This window comes from Phocoena phocoena, chromosome 20, assembly GCF_963924675.1.
Source record: "Phocoena phocoena chromosome 20, mPhoPho1.1, whole genome shotgun sequence".
Classification (NCBI taxonomy): Eukaryota; Metazoa; Chordata; class Mammalia; order Artiodactyla; family Phocoenidae; genus Phocoena; species Phocoena phocoena.
This window is the reverse complement of record NC_089238.1, coordinates 32,385,843-32,402,188: the sequence shown is the minus strand read 5'-3', so window position 1 is coordinate 32,402,188 and position 16,346 is coordinate 32,385,843. Positions and strand designations below refer to the sequence as shown.

General features: G+C 56.4%; 1 protein-coding gene across 1 annotated transcript in view; it reads left to right on the top strand.

Annotated features, from left to right (window-relative positions):
• The first annotated feature begins 437 nt into the window (after window positions 1-437).
• KIFC3 (kinesin family member C3) overlaps window positions 438-16,346 on the top strand; it is a 36,045-nt gene continuing 20,136 nt past the window's right edge. Inside the window, exons 1-3 of the mRNA XM_065898617.1 lie at window positions 438-519; window positions 4,392-4,599; window positions 7,152-7,294. Coding sequence (XP_065754689.1) covers window positions 4,434-4,599; window positions 7,152-7,294 — 309 coding nt within the window. The 5' untranslated portion in view covers window positions 438-519; window positions 4,392-4,433. The remainder of the gene's footprint in view (window positions 520-4,391; window positions 4,600-7,151; window positions 7,295-16,346) is intronic.

The window sequence follows — 16,346 nt, the reverse complement described above, 5'->3', positions numbered from 1 at the left end:
TTTTGTAGTACTAGGCTTTGAGGGGGTGAGAACGAAAGTGTAAGTTTAAGTGCAAAAGTGCGGGGATGTGTGTGAGAACTGTGAATGTGTTCATGTGGACTCACTAGAGCATGTGTGCAAACATACGTGAGAGCCACGTATACCGTGGATGTATATGAGCACGTAGAAGGTTCGTGGGCGCCAGGGGTGAGAGCGCACGTGTGCACGGGCGTCTGTGGGGCGTGGGGACACTCAACGGGAAGGTCTGAGCAGAGTGGGCGGCCCCACGTGCGAGTGTGAGTTTGTGCGTGTGCGCGCGCGCCACCACCCCCCACCTGGGTCTGAGCCGGTTGCCATGGGAACGCGCCGCGGCCCGGAGTTAATCATTTCCTGTGGAAAGTGTGCGGGAGGGGCCAGAGAGGGGCGGGAGCGGGGCGGGCCGAGGAGGCGGCGGCGGCGGCGTGGAGCTGCCTCCCGCTGGAGGGCCGGGCCGAGCCCCGGGCGCTGCGGCGACGCAGGGATCCTGCCTCCACCAGGCCGGTGAGTCCGGGGCTCGGGCGGGCTGAGGACGGGCTGGGCGCTCGGGTTCCGCCCGGCCTTTCGTTCGGGGTGCCGCGTCCTGGATCCCCCTGCGCGGCCCCGTTGGGGGGGCGCAGGGAGAGCCGGGCCCCGGAGACCCGGCCCTGCGCTATCCCGCCCCCCACCCCCCTGCGCCGTCCAGTCTGAGCCGAGCAGGGCATGGGGGCGGCATGTCCCCTGGAATCCAAGCAGCCTCGGGACCTCCTTTCCGATTTCAATGGCCCAGGAGAACCGGACACTGCCGGGGAACCGCGTGCCCGTCAGCGCCGCCCCCTCCCCTGGCAGAGGTCCCTGCATCCGCAGGGCTCCCCTGAAAGCTGCAGTTTCGGGCCCTGCCACCCCGTAGGTCCCCTGGGCAGTTCACTTTCCCCTTCGTAGGGCCGGGAGGGGTGGGCCAGCCCCAGGTTAGGAAGGAGGGCCTGGGCCGGTGCCGTCCTGGGCAGTGGGCGAAATTGAGCCTTTGACAGCGGTAGCCTGGGGCGGTTGGCGGAGTGGGGGCCGGGGGCGGCCGGGGGTGCTGGGAGCGGGCCCAGCAGGAAGGGCGAGCCAGAAGCCACCTCCTTCAACCCCCTGTTGTGAGTTAGAGCAGAACTCTGGCGCAGTGAAGGGCCTGGTCCTGGCAGATTTTAAAGAGGAAGCTGCATATAAATTGGTACCATTTGCACCTCCGACACCCCAACACCCCCAATACACACATCTGTCTCAAGGTTTGGGGTCGTGGCCACCCCTGGCCTTTCATCTTCTCTGGCTTTCTGTCTGCCTGAGGCTGAGTGAGCACGGTACGCTGGCCCAGGCTGTTCCCCATGCCCTTGATAAAAGTAACCCTCTCCTTGGCCAGAGAGTCATTTGCAAGGAATGCAGTCTCAGAATGGGGCCCTGTATTTGCAGTGACTGGATTTTAGGGACACAGGGTCATGAGTTCTGCTGTCCTTATGGACACCAGGGAGCAGAGATTTTGAAATCTGGGTTGACCTGCAAAACCCAGGACGTGTGACTGTGCGGAGGGGAGGTCTAGCCCCTGTTCAACCTCCTTGACATTCTGCCCGCTCTCCCAGGGAGACCAAGCCTCCTGGGCAGCAGTCTCTGGGCAGTTGTCAAATGTGTCCCCCAGTCATTGCAATATCCCTGGTCTGAGGCAAGGGGGCTGTAGCTCTACCACCCTGGCCTAAACCCAGAGAGGCAGGTGCTGGCTCTCCTGCAGCAAGCCCTCTGCATCCACCCACCACTGGATAGAGGTCACTGAAAAAATAAAATTTGGGTATTCTTTGTATATGCCAGTATTGTTCTGAACATTGTATATATGTATTGTCTAAACTTTACACCAACCCTATAAGGTAGAGTTCTCCCCATTTCACAGATGGAGATACTGAGGCACAGAGACAAAGTAATTCTCCCAGGGTCACCCATCTAGTAAGTGGCACAGCCGGGTTCTGAAGCAGCTTTCGGTCATAACCACTCTACTTGTATGCCCCCATCACCTCGCCCCATGACCTAGGTTTTTGAGTCTCCAGCCTTGGGCTGTTTGAAAGTCCTTGATACTTTTGACCTTCACACCCCTCAGGCTGCTAAATTCAGCTGCTTTTTCCTTTTCAGGATCTCGCACACACCCTTCCTCTTTCTTCCTGATATCTTCCTGACTGCCTCCCAGCTTCCCTTCCTGAAACCAACGAAATATTGTCTCCTTCTGTCCCTGACCCCCTCAGACTTAGCTGATGCCCTTTAAAAGTCTTCTCCCTCAACTGTGACATCGACCTTCAGTGTCCTCCGCCATCTCACCTTCCCAGCGGCTTGGCATGCAGGTGGAGCCTGTCTCACTCCCTCCTCATCCCTTGGGCAGCTGAGCCTCAGGGTTGCTTGTGCACCCAGCTCCGTGCCAAGCAGCCTGGAGAAGGGGACATCTGGTTCCTCCTGGTTCCTTCCATTCCACACTGCTCCATCTCCCATTTCCTCAGCAGAGCTGCCCACATATTGGATTAGCCTCCAACCCGCCCTTTGGCTGACAGTCCTGCCCCCTCCCAGGGAGACTGCACCCAGGAGCCTCCTTCCTCCTCCAAGTTGTCTCCAAGGAAGGCAGCGACCATGATGCCCTAGTCAAGAGCCTGGCATTCTTCCAGGGCTCAGCCCTGCGAACATCGGTCACCAGATGTTCAGGCCACCCATGCTTGCACTCTTCTCTTGCCTCTCGATGCTTCAGTCATTCCTGTCCCTGTGTCGACCCAGCATGTGCAAATCTCTCCTATGCTAAATACCACATCCTCTCCTTCCCATCCTAGCCAGCTTCTCCAAAGTGAAGGAAATGGCAGCTTCTTCTAGCCTCCATCCCCCTTGGGCCTTCCCACATCTGCCCTCTGCCCTGCTCCACTGACCTTTCTTCCAGTTTGACCTCTCCGTGGCATGGTTCCCTGGGAACTGATCATCCTCTCCTTCCCACTTACTCTCCGGTCACCTCTGAGGACTCTGCACCTGCCTGGTGCTCCTGCCACCTCTGACCTTCCTTCTCCAGCTTTTCTTCCCACTGGGAGTGAGCTCCATCCTTCTTGGTTGCCTCTCATCTTGCACCACCTTTGGTGATTGCATTCTCACCTGTGCCACAGTGACCCCCATCAGCCTCCCGGTTCTGTGTCTCCATCTCCAGCCCTGCTCTCTTCCAAGCTTAAGTTGGAGCTTTTGTGTGCATTCATTTCCGGGCCTTCACCCAAAAGCCATCACCAGGTGTTTGGTGTGGATGTAGCTTCGCTCTAGGCTGGGTGCTGTGGGACCCACCCTGGGAAGCCATAGATGGTCACTGTTCAAACAGATATCTTTACTGCCTGGTAGAGAGTGGTCAGTGCAGTGAGGGTTAGGGAAAGTGGCCTACAGACCAGGTGGTGCCATTAGAAAGTCCTTGGGTGCCTCCAACTCCATTTTAAAACCAAAAGCAAACTCCACATTGCCCCTCTGAGCTGACTTGGCTTCTTCTGTAAATGGCATTACTTGTTGTCTGAGTCTGGGACCACAGCTTCGTGTCACCCTAAATGCCCTCAGAGCTGCTTTGCACACAATAGGTACTCACTAAAGACTTGTGCAGTAAAAGAAGTCTGTTCCGTTCCTTTGCTCTGTTCATAAGGGCCCCGTGGGGCTTTCTACCCAGACCAGTGTTCCCCATACCCACCCCCATTCTCCATACCACCTGGTGCCTCCCTGCATCCTGTTTTGATTGTGGAGGTTTGTTGAAGTGTTTACCTCCCTCCTGACAGGGAGCTTTGAGGCCATGTCTCTCCTGATCAAAGAGGACCCCTGGCAGGTACCTGGCACACAGCAGGTACTGGGTAAATAATTATTAAGTGAGGAATGAATGAATCTTTGTATTTCAAATCCTAGCTCGGTGTCTGCCAGTTGTAGGTACAGTGTGAAGGCTAGTTGAATACAAGAATGAGCTGATTTTCAGAGAATTTGCTATATGTAAGCCTGATGTCACAGCCACAGTCAGGGCCCCTTCTGAATAGATTCACGGAGATGCTGTTGACTGGGGCTGTGACCTGTCTTTATGCTGCCAGGCTCCGAGTGGAGGGGCTGAGGTGCGGGGTCTCCACATTGCGCTGCAGAAACACCTGATGGGCTCCCTGCCCACTTCTGAGCCTCCCTTCTCCTTAACTAGTACCCTGAAATGGTGATAGGCTCTGTTTCAGCCCGTGAGCCCAGGGGCTCCTTGGGGGACATTCGAGTTGGGGCTCTGGTTTACAGGTGACCCAGTTCAGCGGACCCTTCCAGATGGTGGGCTCCCATCAGCTTGGGATGGGGGCGGAGGGTTCCGGCTAGCGGGCTTCAATCTCGCTTTCTTGCTCTCTCCGCAGGCTGCCCGACGCCCGGAGGAGGCCGCTGAGCCCCGCCGGGCCATGGTCCCGTCTCGCAGGACGTGGAACCTGGGAGCCACGCCCTCGCTGCGCGGCCTGTGGCGAGTGGGCCGGGCCGGGGAGCCCGAGCCAGGGATGGCTCGCCCCGCCCCAGCCAGCCCGGCCGCCCGCCCTTTCCCACACACCGGCCCGGGGAGGTTGAGAACTGGTGAGTCCGCATTTTTAAAATGCCTCTTTATTTCCTTTCCTTCCTCCAGATACCAGCGATGAGATCGGGGTTTCTGGCAAGTTCCTAGGCTCAGTCAGAGCTGTCAGGTAATTACAGGGTATCGGCAGCCCGCGAACCGGGCGTGGAGTCAGGGCGTCAATTTCGCTGGGCGCTCCTGCCCCGCGCCTGTCTGTAAAGAGACGCCGGGGACGCCGAGTTAAACGTTAACGCAGTCTGTAGCGCAGGGGGAGAACGCCGCGGATAGCCACGCGCTCCCTGGCCCGGCCAGGTGGCTGTGGCTCTGCGATCCGCCTGTCCTTGGCGGCGGAGCGCTCGTGGTCTCGCTCCGGTTTCTGCCCGCGGCCGGTAAACAAGGTAGGTGAACTGCTGCCCGGTGCCCTGCGCGGATCTGACACTTGATTCCGCCAGGGCTCGCCCGCGGATGGCGAGGAGTGGACGGAGGCTGCTCCGGAGCGTGGCCTGGCAGGGAGTGGGTGCCATGCGCTCCTTTTAGGTGCCATCCAAGGTGGCCCCGACAGCAGGTGGGCAGTGAGGGAGTCCCCGAGTCTGGGCCCCCGCTGTGCCCCTGGGGGAGCTGTCAACAGCAGCTCTCCTTTCTGGGTCATGTCCCCTGGTGCCTCCAGCGTCAAGAAGTGGGCAGCTCCTCTGATTCCTGGTGGGAGCTAGATCGTCAGGACCGGGGAGCTGCCCCATGACTATCTGCCAGCCTTGGCTTGGGTAGGTTGTCCTGTAAATGTGGGGACGGGGGCATCTTCAGAAAGATGCCTTCAGGGGTTTGCTGTCTGACTGCCCCTGACCTATGGGGAGAGGGCTGTAGATTGCCAGCCTGTCTGAGCTGGCAGAGTCCCTCCAGGACATCGGGTCCAAGCCCCCCTCTATGTGCAGAAGGGAAAACTGAGGCCCAGAGAGGGCACATAGCAAACTCCAGTTCCCTCTCTCTCATCACACTTGTGCCATAGGTGGCAGCCAGAGTGCTGCCCTCTGAAGTCTCTAGGCAGGGGACAGTGAGGCTGGGGGTGACCCTGGAGGCTGCCAGGGAAAGCTTGGGCTTTTGGATCAGGTAGCCCCAGTTGTCTGGAAGGGGCTGAAGATGGTCTCTACCCAACAAGGTTGTCCAAAGGATTAAAGATGAATGAACAGTATTGCTTTTCTGGTTAAAAAAAAAAAAAAAGAAAGGAAGGAAGCAAGAATTGAAAAAAAACAAAAACATGTTCTCTTGGAAAACTAAAAAACAGAACAAAAACACAGAAAAGTATAAGAAGGAAAATAAGAATCACCTATAAGCCTGTCACTAAACATTTTATATAGTTCCTTCTAGTCTTATGTGTGTGTGTATTGGTCTCTTAAATTAGTATTATGAGGATTATATGACCATACAGACTTTTATCTACTTTTAAAATTTAAGACAAAGGTCCAGTGAAATCGTGTGTGTGAAATGCTAAGCGTGGTGCCTGCCACTGGGTAGAGCCTCAGCCAGTGTGGATGTCCCTGGGCCTCTCTACCCCCACCCGCCTCTTATTGCTGCCTTGAGAAGGGTAGGCAAGCAGAGGGTGGGGTAGCACATAGGACTGGAATACTGGCTCTGTGTGACCCTGGGCACATTATGAACCCTTCTGGGTCTCCAGTTCCTACCTCTCAGCGTTGTTGTGAGGAGCTGATGGCCTGCATTGCTGGCTACCTTCTGTGTGAGCACTTTACATGTGTCGCCCCGTTTAATCCTCATCACAGGACTGAGCTTGGTTCCTTATGCCCATTGTGTTGAGAAGGAAACTGAGGATCAAGAAGGGCAATAAGGCCTGGAAAGCACTTGGCCCAGTGCTGGCATTCAGGATGAGATTGCCCCCCAGGGTGGGAGCTCTGCGGCTTGCCCTGTGAGGCGAATCCCCTCTCCCGCCCCGTCTGGTCCCACAGGCTCTGGAGGTGGGTCAAGGGAGGGGTGAATGGGGTGTCGCTGCTGCAGCCCTCTCCCCGCACCCAGTGAGGGAGGCGGTGTGTCAGAGGCTCGAGAGGATGTGCCTTAACTGGTCCTGAGTGTGTTTTTGGAGGCTGCAGGGACCACACCACCCAGCGTGGGGATGGTCTTTATGAAGGCAGGGGAGAAATTGCCACCTAGAGGCAGCCTCGGTAATGAGGCCGCGGCCCCAGGGTGCACCTCCTGTGAAGATTAGCGCAGCCAGGGTGGCATCAGCTTCCTTCTGCTCCTGTCTGTAGAGGGTGTTCGTGGGCAGGTGCCAGCCCTAACGCCACCGTGGAGGGAGGGGAGCCCGCCGCCTCCCGCGGGGTCTTGGGCGACTTCCTGCAGAGGATCCCAGGGCGGCTTGTGGTTAGGAAGGAGCGCAGCCCCCGCCGAGTGCCAGGCCTTCCCTCTGTGTAGGGCAGGCGTGTGAGGGCGTGTGAGTCCCTCCTGGCAGCACCTGGGCTGCCTGGAGTGTGTGAAAGGGGAGCTCAGCCGCGGCCCTAGCCAGTGGTCCCCGGCCAGCAGTCTCCAGCCAGCGTCAAGCATCTCACCTGTCTCCTCTGTCCTGGGACAGGGCGTGGAAGAGACAGCCCGGCTGGCGGCGACGAGGACTCCAGCACCCGAAGTGCAGCTCGCCCGGCCCTGGCTCAGTGCCGAGCCCTCAGCGTGGACTGGGCGAGCCCCGGGAGCCCTCACAGGCTCTACCTGACCCTGCAGGTGAGCCCTGGGGCGGTCAGAAATGCCAGGGCTTGAGCTGGGCCAATGTGCCGTGGCCCTCTGAGCTCCAGCAGCTTCCTTCTCCAGGGAGGGAAGCAGGGAGGGAGAGCTGGGGGCCTGCCTTCTGCCTCTTGCCAAGCTCCTCATGGCACATCCACCCTGAGCCTGCCTGAATGGGGTAACGTGCTTATTAGGTTAGCTTGGGGGAGATCTCACAGGAGATGACAGCAGCTTCTCAGCCACGCCCTGGCTGAAGTGTTAAAGTGGGAACTGTGGGGCCTTCAGTGAGGAGCTATTGGGAAGATGGGCAGGTTTTTAGGGGAGCTGTTTATTCCCACTGGGGCATATGAGTCCATGGGGCAATACTTATTTACATTTCCTCGTTTAAAGTGAGAACCTAAAGCTAGACAGAGGACTTTGCCAAAACTTGGGTTCTTTTCTCTTGCAGTTATCACTGCAAGTCAGTTATCATGTGACTTTCAAAAGACAAACTTTACGTATATATGTGTAGTATTTGGTTGTAGAATTAATACATCATGATAGCAATAATAATAGCTGCTCCTCATCGAACACTGACTTTGTACCAGGCTTTGTGGCATGTATTGTATGTCTCACATCAGTCCAAGACACGGTTACTGTTTTATGTGAGTTTTATGGATGAAGTAAGGGAGGCTCAGAGAGGTCAAGTAACTTGCTAGTGGTCACACAGCAAGTTGGGATCTGAACATGATGAGCTTTATAACACATGGTGTAAAGAATTCACACGTGGCAGGAATATAATATCTAGAAATTGAATGTCTCCTGTCATCCTGTATCTTTGAGAAATCCACTATTAAGAGTTTGGTGTTTATTTATCTTTCCTGTACAACCACTTCATTGGATTTACACAATTTTTATTCTTTATTTTTACCTTCTGTTCTGTGACTAGCTCTTTCCCTCAACAGTAAGTCTTGGTTATTTCTTCATGCCTGTCAGTATATAGAGAACTACCTCGTTCTTTTAAACTGCTGCATGATATTCTACTTCAGGGTTTATCTAACTGATCCTCTGTATTGTTTCTGTTTGCAAAGAGATCCTTAAACAAATACCTATGCATTCGTGCAGCTATAGCTTGAGCAATTTCAGGATAGCACAGGCTCTGTAATTTTTAAATGGATGCATTTGTTAACAGATATTTATGAAGTGCCTACTCTGTGTTAGGTGCCAGCACACAGCAAAGAAGAGAAATAGACCCAGCAGTCTAGCAGAGAGGCCAGGAGTAATCAAATGATCACAAATGTATGCGCAAACATTGACATAGTGGCCGAGGATGAAGGACCAGAGCTATCTGGGGATGTTGCCAAGGCCCCTCCCCGTAAGAAAGATTGTGCATGAGGGGGCCACCTTGAAGGGACACATGCAGATGGAGGGCAGGAGGGGCTGTGGGAAATACGTGCCCTTTGTGTTTGTCCTCCGTCGTGTGGCCCCAAGCCGGGTCTGAACATGGACCCCTTGTTTGTCGCTTCAGGGACAATCTTGGGCTTCTGGGTTTTTGTCAGCCCTTCTTATGTGGTTCATCTGAAAATGTAACCGAATGGTCCTTCTTTTATCTATAAGGTCTGCGAGAAAAGCATGTTTCGGGGACAGTTAAAGAAACTGTTCTTATGTTAAAGAAACCATTTTTTATGACTTGAGCCATTGGTAATTAAATCGGGAGGTGGTCAGAAACCAGCAGCCTTGAGTTGGGCGGAGGCTCTGTTCCTGGATTTTGATTATGGGGTGTTGGGTTGTGGTTGCCGCTGAGTCCTGGGGTCAGCAGGTCTGCTGAGGATCTAAGAAGCTCCCACCAGCAACCAGTTTCCACAGCTGTGTCCTGGGCCGTTGAAGCTTCATTCTGTTTATAGGGGCTTCAAGGTGGGTGGCGGATGTGGGGCCCAAGTAGGGACCCAGACAGAGTGAGGGGACCCAGTGGGTCCCCTGCCAGCTTCTCAAGCAGTTACAACCTGAGTCGCTCCCTTCAGAGGCTGCAGAAATTCCCAACCCCCTGGGAGCCTGCCTGCCCATCCTGTGGCTTGGCCAACAGGCCAGAAATAGTGTAACCTTTGCTCTGGGCAGCAAATGGAAACTTCCAGCTGCCCCCGTTGCCGCCACCAGTGACAAGGCTGCTCGTGCTGGTGTGGCAGTTGGTCACAGGGTGGGGACAAAATTAAGTCGCGGGAATTTGCCTAAATACGAGAGACTGCTCACCACCCTCCCTTCTCAAGCAGAAAGTAGAGTTGCTGTTTTAAGAATGAGGAAATGAAACTCCAGGGAAGGTAAGTAACTTGCCCACAGTCACACCGCTCACCTGAGCCAGGCTCCACACCCAGGCCTTTCCGACCCCAGGCTCTGAACATTTTTTAAACGTAGCGTTTGTCTTTTTGTTTTGAATAAGGTGGGCACAAAGACACGCACAAAAGTGTCTGTAATCTGCCTTGCCAGATAACTTCTGTTACCAGAGATAACAAAGCAGTACACCATAGATGCTTACAAGGTTAAAAATGCAAATGCCAAAAAGATTCAAAATGAAATGTAAAGGCTTTCCTTTCTTCCCACTCGCTCTCTCGGTGAAGTTTGTTTTGATTTCCCCCAAAGTTTAAATGCTGCATATTTCTCCTCTTAGCCCCTGCACCATCATCCGACCTCTCAGAGGAAACCAGTGTATGTTTCCCCAGATTTTTTTTTTTGGAGGCCTCTTTTATTTCCATTATCCTTAAATGGAATCGCACTTTACGTGTGGTTCTGCTGCTTGCCTTGGACGTCTTTCTGTGTGAGTCGCAGGTGGTTTTCTCTGCGTGAAAGACTCTTTCTGCCTCTCCCCTCCGTCTCCCCACCAGTTCACTGGTCTGTTCTACCTCAGCCTTCTTTGCCTTGGTTCCTCCTTGACCTAGAGACAGGGTCCTGCGGTCCCGGATAGCCATGTTGGGGGGTGGGCCACGGCCTTTCCCTGCTCATATGGACCCGGGTGCCCCCTCCTAGGCAGTCCCAGGCTGGTGCCGTTTGAAGGTGAGGGCAGCTGACATCATGGCGGGGGGCGGCAGGCATTGCCCTGAGACTGCTGTGTGCCTGGTGGGGCTGGACAAGCCTGTGAACGTTGGGGCAGTGCACCTGCAGCGATCAGACCACTGCAGTGGTGACTCGGGGCTCACAGGTCAGCTGCGTGAGCTTCACCTGAGGGCTTCTAAGTGCCCAGGAAACTTGTTTGCTGGTACAGAGGGCTGGCTGCTGATGGGGGCCAGGAGAACGCACTGCCCCCTCTTGCTGTGAGATCTGGGCATGTTTTCTTCCAGACTCCGGGCCTCGTTGTCTCCACCCACAGCGTGAGGGATGGGCTGGCCGGGTCTGAGGTCCTCACCAGCTCCGGGAGCGCACCGTCCTCAGGCTCGAGGGGGGTCCCCTCCCCGCCACAGTCCCCCTCCCCCTTCACGTGAGGACTCTGGTTGTGTCTTGGCAGCAGGCCCTGCGGGACAAGGGGTGCGAGAGCAAGAGTCAGGGGGCGAAAGAAGAGAAACTCCAGAAGAGGCAGGCGCCGGCCCCCAGGCGGGGCCGGGAGGCCCAAGAAGCTGGTGGCACCATGAATGTAGAGAAAACAGGTAAAGGAAGTCTGCCCGCTGACCTGGCACAGCCCAGGCTAAAGCCGGTGTCGGAGGGGAGGCTCTTGTCCCAGACACCGTCCTCCTCCCCTGGAGGTGGCCCCCTGGACGTGGAACTCAGAGACTGCAGGCTGCCCATCCCCACTCCAGGGACACCCTCCTCCCAGGGCCGCTGCCGCGCCACCGGTGATAAGCAGCTTTGGCCGGCATGGGCTGGGGTTGAATTTCCCCGCTTTTTGTCTTTTCCCCAGCGCCTGTCAAAAGCAGGGTGAAGGTGGCAGCCTCAAAGACGCCACCTCCTGCAGAGAGAGGCCTGACCCCCTCCTTTTGTCTCCGTGGGTCCATCAGGGACCCAGAAGCCCTAGGACACGGCTTCGCTCTGCTGCGTCGAGGCTGGGAGAGAGGAGCTGGTGGCTCCACTCTTCTCCGGCAAGGCTGACAGGCTCTGGAAGAGCAAGAACCCAGAGCCCAGCAGTTACTGGGAAAGTGCATCCTCAGGGAGCCTGAGGGGAAGGCCAAGAGCGAGGGGGAAAGGAGCTGGCCTTTCTCAAGGAGCCTGAGGGGAAGGCCAAGAGCGAGGGGGGAAAGGAGCTGGCCTTTCTCTCGTTTGCCTCCTCCTGTCAGAGCTTGATTTGTTGTCTGAACTGGCGAGGTGGAAGGAACCACTCCCTTTTTGAGGTTGATCCAGAGTCGCCTTCACCCGTGGGCCCGGCACTGATTCGGGGGCCGGTGTCGGGGTCTGGCTGGGGTGTGGAAGGGGGAGCATCGTCCAGCCAATCCGGAGGACTGACTCTTGTCAGTGGGTCCGGGGATGGGACCCCCGAGCCTGAGTGTCCTTGAGGGGCCGTGTCCAGGCAGGGTCTCTGAGAAAAAAACTGTCTTCTGAAAACTTGGACTGACAGCTGACCTACTATGAGGGTACAAAGGTCCGTCAGTCCCCGCCCTTAAGTGCTCCTTTGATCTCACCTCTTCCTCCGCTGCTGTTGTCCCTTAGCTTCCTCTAGGTCTTTTCTTGCCCAGCAAGTGCTCTCCGGGCCCCTCTTGGCTCCCTTGACACACGGGCACTGTGCCCAGGTCAAGGTGAACTCCCCTGGCTGTGGGCTCTGAGGGTGAGATGAGCAGTGTCCCGGGCAAGAAGGGCCATTCCGTGTCCTGCTGGGTGACACTCACTCACACCTGCGCATCCCTCGCGGGATCCAGGCTCTTGCCCAAGGTTGCCTCCGGATAAGGACCATTGTCCCCATTTTACAAAGGAAGCCCCTGAGGGGCCCTCCCATACTTGTCTGAAGTGGCAGAACCAGCTCTTGGACCTGGAGTCGAGAGCATTTCCTGCCACACCACGGCAGTCTGCAGAGGGCAGAGGGCTGTGCTGGTCACATGCTGCCCATGGCAGCCCCGTGTGCAGGCCTGGAAGCATCCGTCTGAGCTCGCTCTCTCTAGAACAGGGAGCAGAAGCTTGGCCAACTGTGTGTGACATGCATGCTGTGTCACATGCAGGCCACACGGCCAGGGCTCCTAGCCAGCCAGTGATGGCCCCTGTTCCAGCTTTCCAGAGGGCCTTGAGTCGGAGCTGTCCCTCGGGGTTGGGAGGAAGCGAAAAGGCAGTGTGTGTGTGCGTGGCCTGCTCCCTTTAGAGTGAGAGCGGCTTCTCACTGTCTACCTCTCCTGGGCCCAGTGCTGAGATGTCCTGCCCAGCCTGGAATCGGCTCCATCTGCGCTTCCCGCTCCAGCCCAGTCCCAAAGCCAGGCTGCTGCTTCGGCTTCTGTGCTGTCTCAGTGAGCAGCACACTCGCCACCTCCCTGTGGGTTGAAGCTGGGATGTGTGACTTCAGGTGCAGGTGGCTTTGTTTCCAGAGTCTGGGATCCCCCCGCCACCGAGTCCTGCCCACACAGTGTGGCGGAGCCCAGACACCCTGGTGCTCTGAGGTAGGGTGGAGGCTCGTGGCCAGCAGATGCCACTCTTCATGCTTCACTCTTGGACACTTGGCCCTGCCTCTCAGGCTTTGGCCAGGACCCAGATTGGGCTGCCTGAAGATCCCTGCCCTTCCAGCCTCTCCTCTGCCCCACTGCCCCACCTCCTTGCCAGTTCCCCACCTGCAGAGACTGTGGCCATCCTTGGGGCCATCAAAGCAAGCTGTGACAAGCATGCCAGGCCCCATTAGCAGGTCACAGGCCTTGATTGTGTGTCTCTGTCCTTCTATCTGTCTGTCTGTGTCTCTTCTGCTCTTGGTGACAGGACGGTGGAAGGCTGAGGCGCCACCCACCCCTGTGTTTATCCCTTCCTCGTGCCTGTGAGGTCCCTGTGCTCAATCCCGCAGGGGTCCACCTGGGAGCGTGCCTGGCTGTGTTCCTGCCCACGTGCTGTGTCTGTCCCCGTGTCCTGGTCTGTCTGTCCCTTGCACACGCACACCTCCACTTGCTCGCTCTCTGTGTGCGGGCAACCACTCCCTGTGGAAGGCAGGGGGCAGGCTGGGGAGCCCCCGCCTCTCTTCTGTACTCTGGAGAGGGTTTGGGGTTTAAAGAAATCATGTTCCACCAAGAATAGTGTTTTCTGGGGAGAGAACAGCTGTTGCTAGAGCTGTCTTTCTCAGCTGCAAGTCCATGCAGGCTGGCCATGGAGAGGGTATTGCGCGTCAGACCTAGAACACAGGCTTTGGGGGAATAATCGGTGGAAGCTGCTTTCCTAAGTCCTGGTCTAGGCAGTTCCACCCCCCAGAAGCTGCCTGCTGAAGTGGCTTCCTCCAAGGCAGGCCCCGGAGGCCCCCGGCTAACCTATGCTGCTGCTGCCCCCAGCCCTTGCCCGGCTCCCTCGTCCCCTCTGCTTGCATCCCCTCCCCTGCCATGACAGGCCCCCTCTCCTCGGCCAGGCTGGGGCCTCTGCTGCCCGGCTGATCGGCGGCTACTTTGCTCATAGGTGGGCGGCTCTTTGGCAGCGGGAGGTGCTCGAGCCTGTCGGGGCTGCCAGGTGCAGCCCCCGTGGTACATAGGATGGTGGAGGCCATGTCCCAGCTGCAGGAGGAGAAAGCCCAGCTACAGGAGGAGCTGGTGGCCCTACGGGAGAGGCTGGCTGTCTGCGACAGTGATCAGCAAGCCACATCCACCCAGCTGCAGAATCAGGTACCTGGGGAGGATGGGACGGGCTGAGGCCGCTGCCCACTGTGGAGCAGGTCGGAGGACATCGCCCAGGGCACCCGGAACCCACCAGACCACCAGCATGATGGACAGTTGGGGTCTCCGCTCCTGGCTTGGGTGTGCACAAGAGGGCGAGGTGGCGAGAATCAGAGGCCTGGGCCTCCCATGCTGGCCATTCATGCGCCCCATTCCTCATGGTTAGCAGGGGCCAGGACCTACCTCTCCAGAAGTGACAGGCAGCATGTGTAGGCATGAGTGGATCAGGAAAGCGCAGGGATGTTCCCGTCCCGAGGCCAGTGCTGAGTCCACTCCATCTTGCAAGGTGCCCTGGCTTGGGCAGCCCAGGTGGACCAAACTCATTGCAGAGGTCACCCCACGGAAAACTGGCAGGAAATGAGAGGCTGGCATGTGTGCAAGTGAGAGAAGGGAGCTCTCAAATCTCTGGAAGCCCTAGAAAGTGAAGGTTCTAGGGCTCCTCCTTTGTTAGCTAGCCAGGAGGACGCTGAGGACGCCACAGTCCCTGTGGGCTGACCCCTAGCCCTCCTCCGTATGCCTGGCTAATTCACCCTCCTTCTCATCACCACCTAGGCCCCAAGACCCCTTTCCTGGGGCTCAGCTCCCCACTCTTAATTGTCCGTGTCTGTCTCTCGTGCCTGTGTCTGACCCTCCCCACTTCCCCAAGGTCCCCAGCCCTGTCTCCAAACCATCCCCATGTTGGAGCCCATGCCTGAGCTCCTGGGCCTGAGCTCTCTCTGGAAAGCCCTGCCTTCGGTTGGGTCAGCTTCTTTCTCTGTGATTTCCCAGCATGTGGACCTTCTACTCGGGGGAACATCACTGAATACCGTGCCTTGTTCTCAGTTCCAGGGGCAGCAGGTTATTTTCATGCACTTTTAAAATGCAGCATTTTTCCAGCTTACAAGTGTGTCCTCAAGAACTCTGTCCTGACCACCTGTCCTTGGCTGAGTTGGGTGGGCCTCCTTGGGGTATCCCTAGTGCCCCGTGCCTCCCGCTTGTACAGTGACCCCATTGTTTGCTGCCTCTGGGCCTGTCTGCCCCACTAATGGGAGCTCCTCGTGGCAGGTGTGACACACCAGCTTTGTATCACTGTTGCCTCCTGCGGTGCCCGCCTGTGTTTCTGCTCAGATGTCTGCTGGGCGCCTGGTATGTATGGGCACCCAGCTGAGCAGTGGGGATGCCCAGGTGGACAGGCGCACCCTGGCCTGCGGAGGCCGTGGTCTAGGGGAGGACAGATGTTTGTTACATGCACTTATGAAAGTTGGAAGAGTAACAAGGGCTCTGCAGGTGGGTACACACACAGGGAATGAGGGTTTCTACCACGTGCCTTTGTCGGGGACATCAGGAACTGTAGGGGAGGTCGGGGGCAGCCTCCCTGAGAAAGCGGGTCTGGAGCTGAGGTCTGGCACAGAGCAGAGGAAGTGCATTCATTCTGAGCTGAGGGAACAGTCAGTGCAAAGGGACCGAGGCAGGGGGAGCAGAATGAATATCAGGGTGAACCAAGGCTTGTGTAGCTGGAACGTGGCATGAGGTGCTGCCCCACAGGGCTGTGGGGCTGGTCTAGGGCCCTCCCTGCAGGACGCATGTCTGACCTGTGGCAAGAGCTCTTCCTTCCCTTGGTTTAGTTTGTCCGGGCACTTCACTTTTGAAACAAGTTTTGTTTTTTTAAAGAACCTGATTGAGATATAATTCACATACCATAAAACTCACCCCTTTAAAGTGTACAGTTTACGGTCTTAAGTACATTGGTGATGCAGCCATCACCACTATCTAATTTTAGAACCTTTTTATCACCCTACAAAGACCTATTGTCACTCCCCATGTGCCCCTCCCCCCCAACCCTTGGCAACCACTGCTCTGCCTTTTTCTTTGTTCGTTCGTATGGATTTACCTTTTCTGAATGTTGCATATAAATTAAATAACAATATATGGTCTTTTGCGACTTTAAACCAATTTTTAAGAAACATTTTTTCCTTTAATGAGCAAAATTGACTTAGTTTTTAGAGGGGAAGTTGCGGGTCAAGCATCTTAGCCTTTTTGGTGTCCTTGAGTGCCAGCTCTCCAGATATGCCTGACCCCTCCCCTCTCCCCAACCTCCATGCCTCTGGATGATTTGGAGAATTCAGAATGGTTCCTGGTCTTTGCTCATATTTTTTTCCTGAATTTTCTGACTGCCAGTTCTTTTCTGAAAAATATCTCAGGAGATGGACCTGAAGCTCCAGGTCTCTGAGCCACTCTTTGGAGAGTCTGACTCCGTAGAGCTGTGGCCAACCACTCGGTCCTAGAGCTGGGTT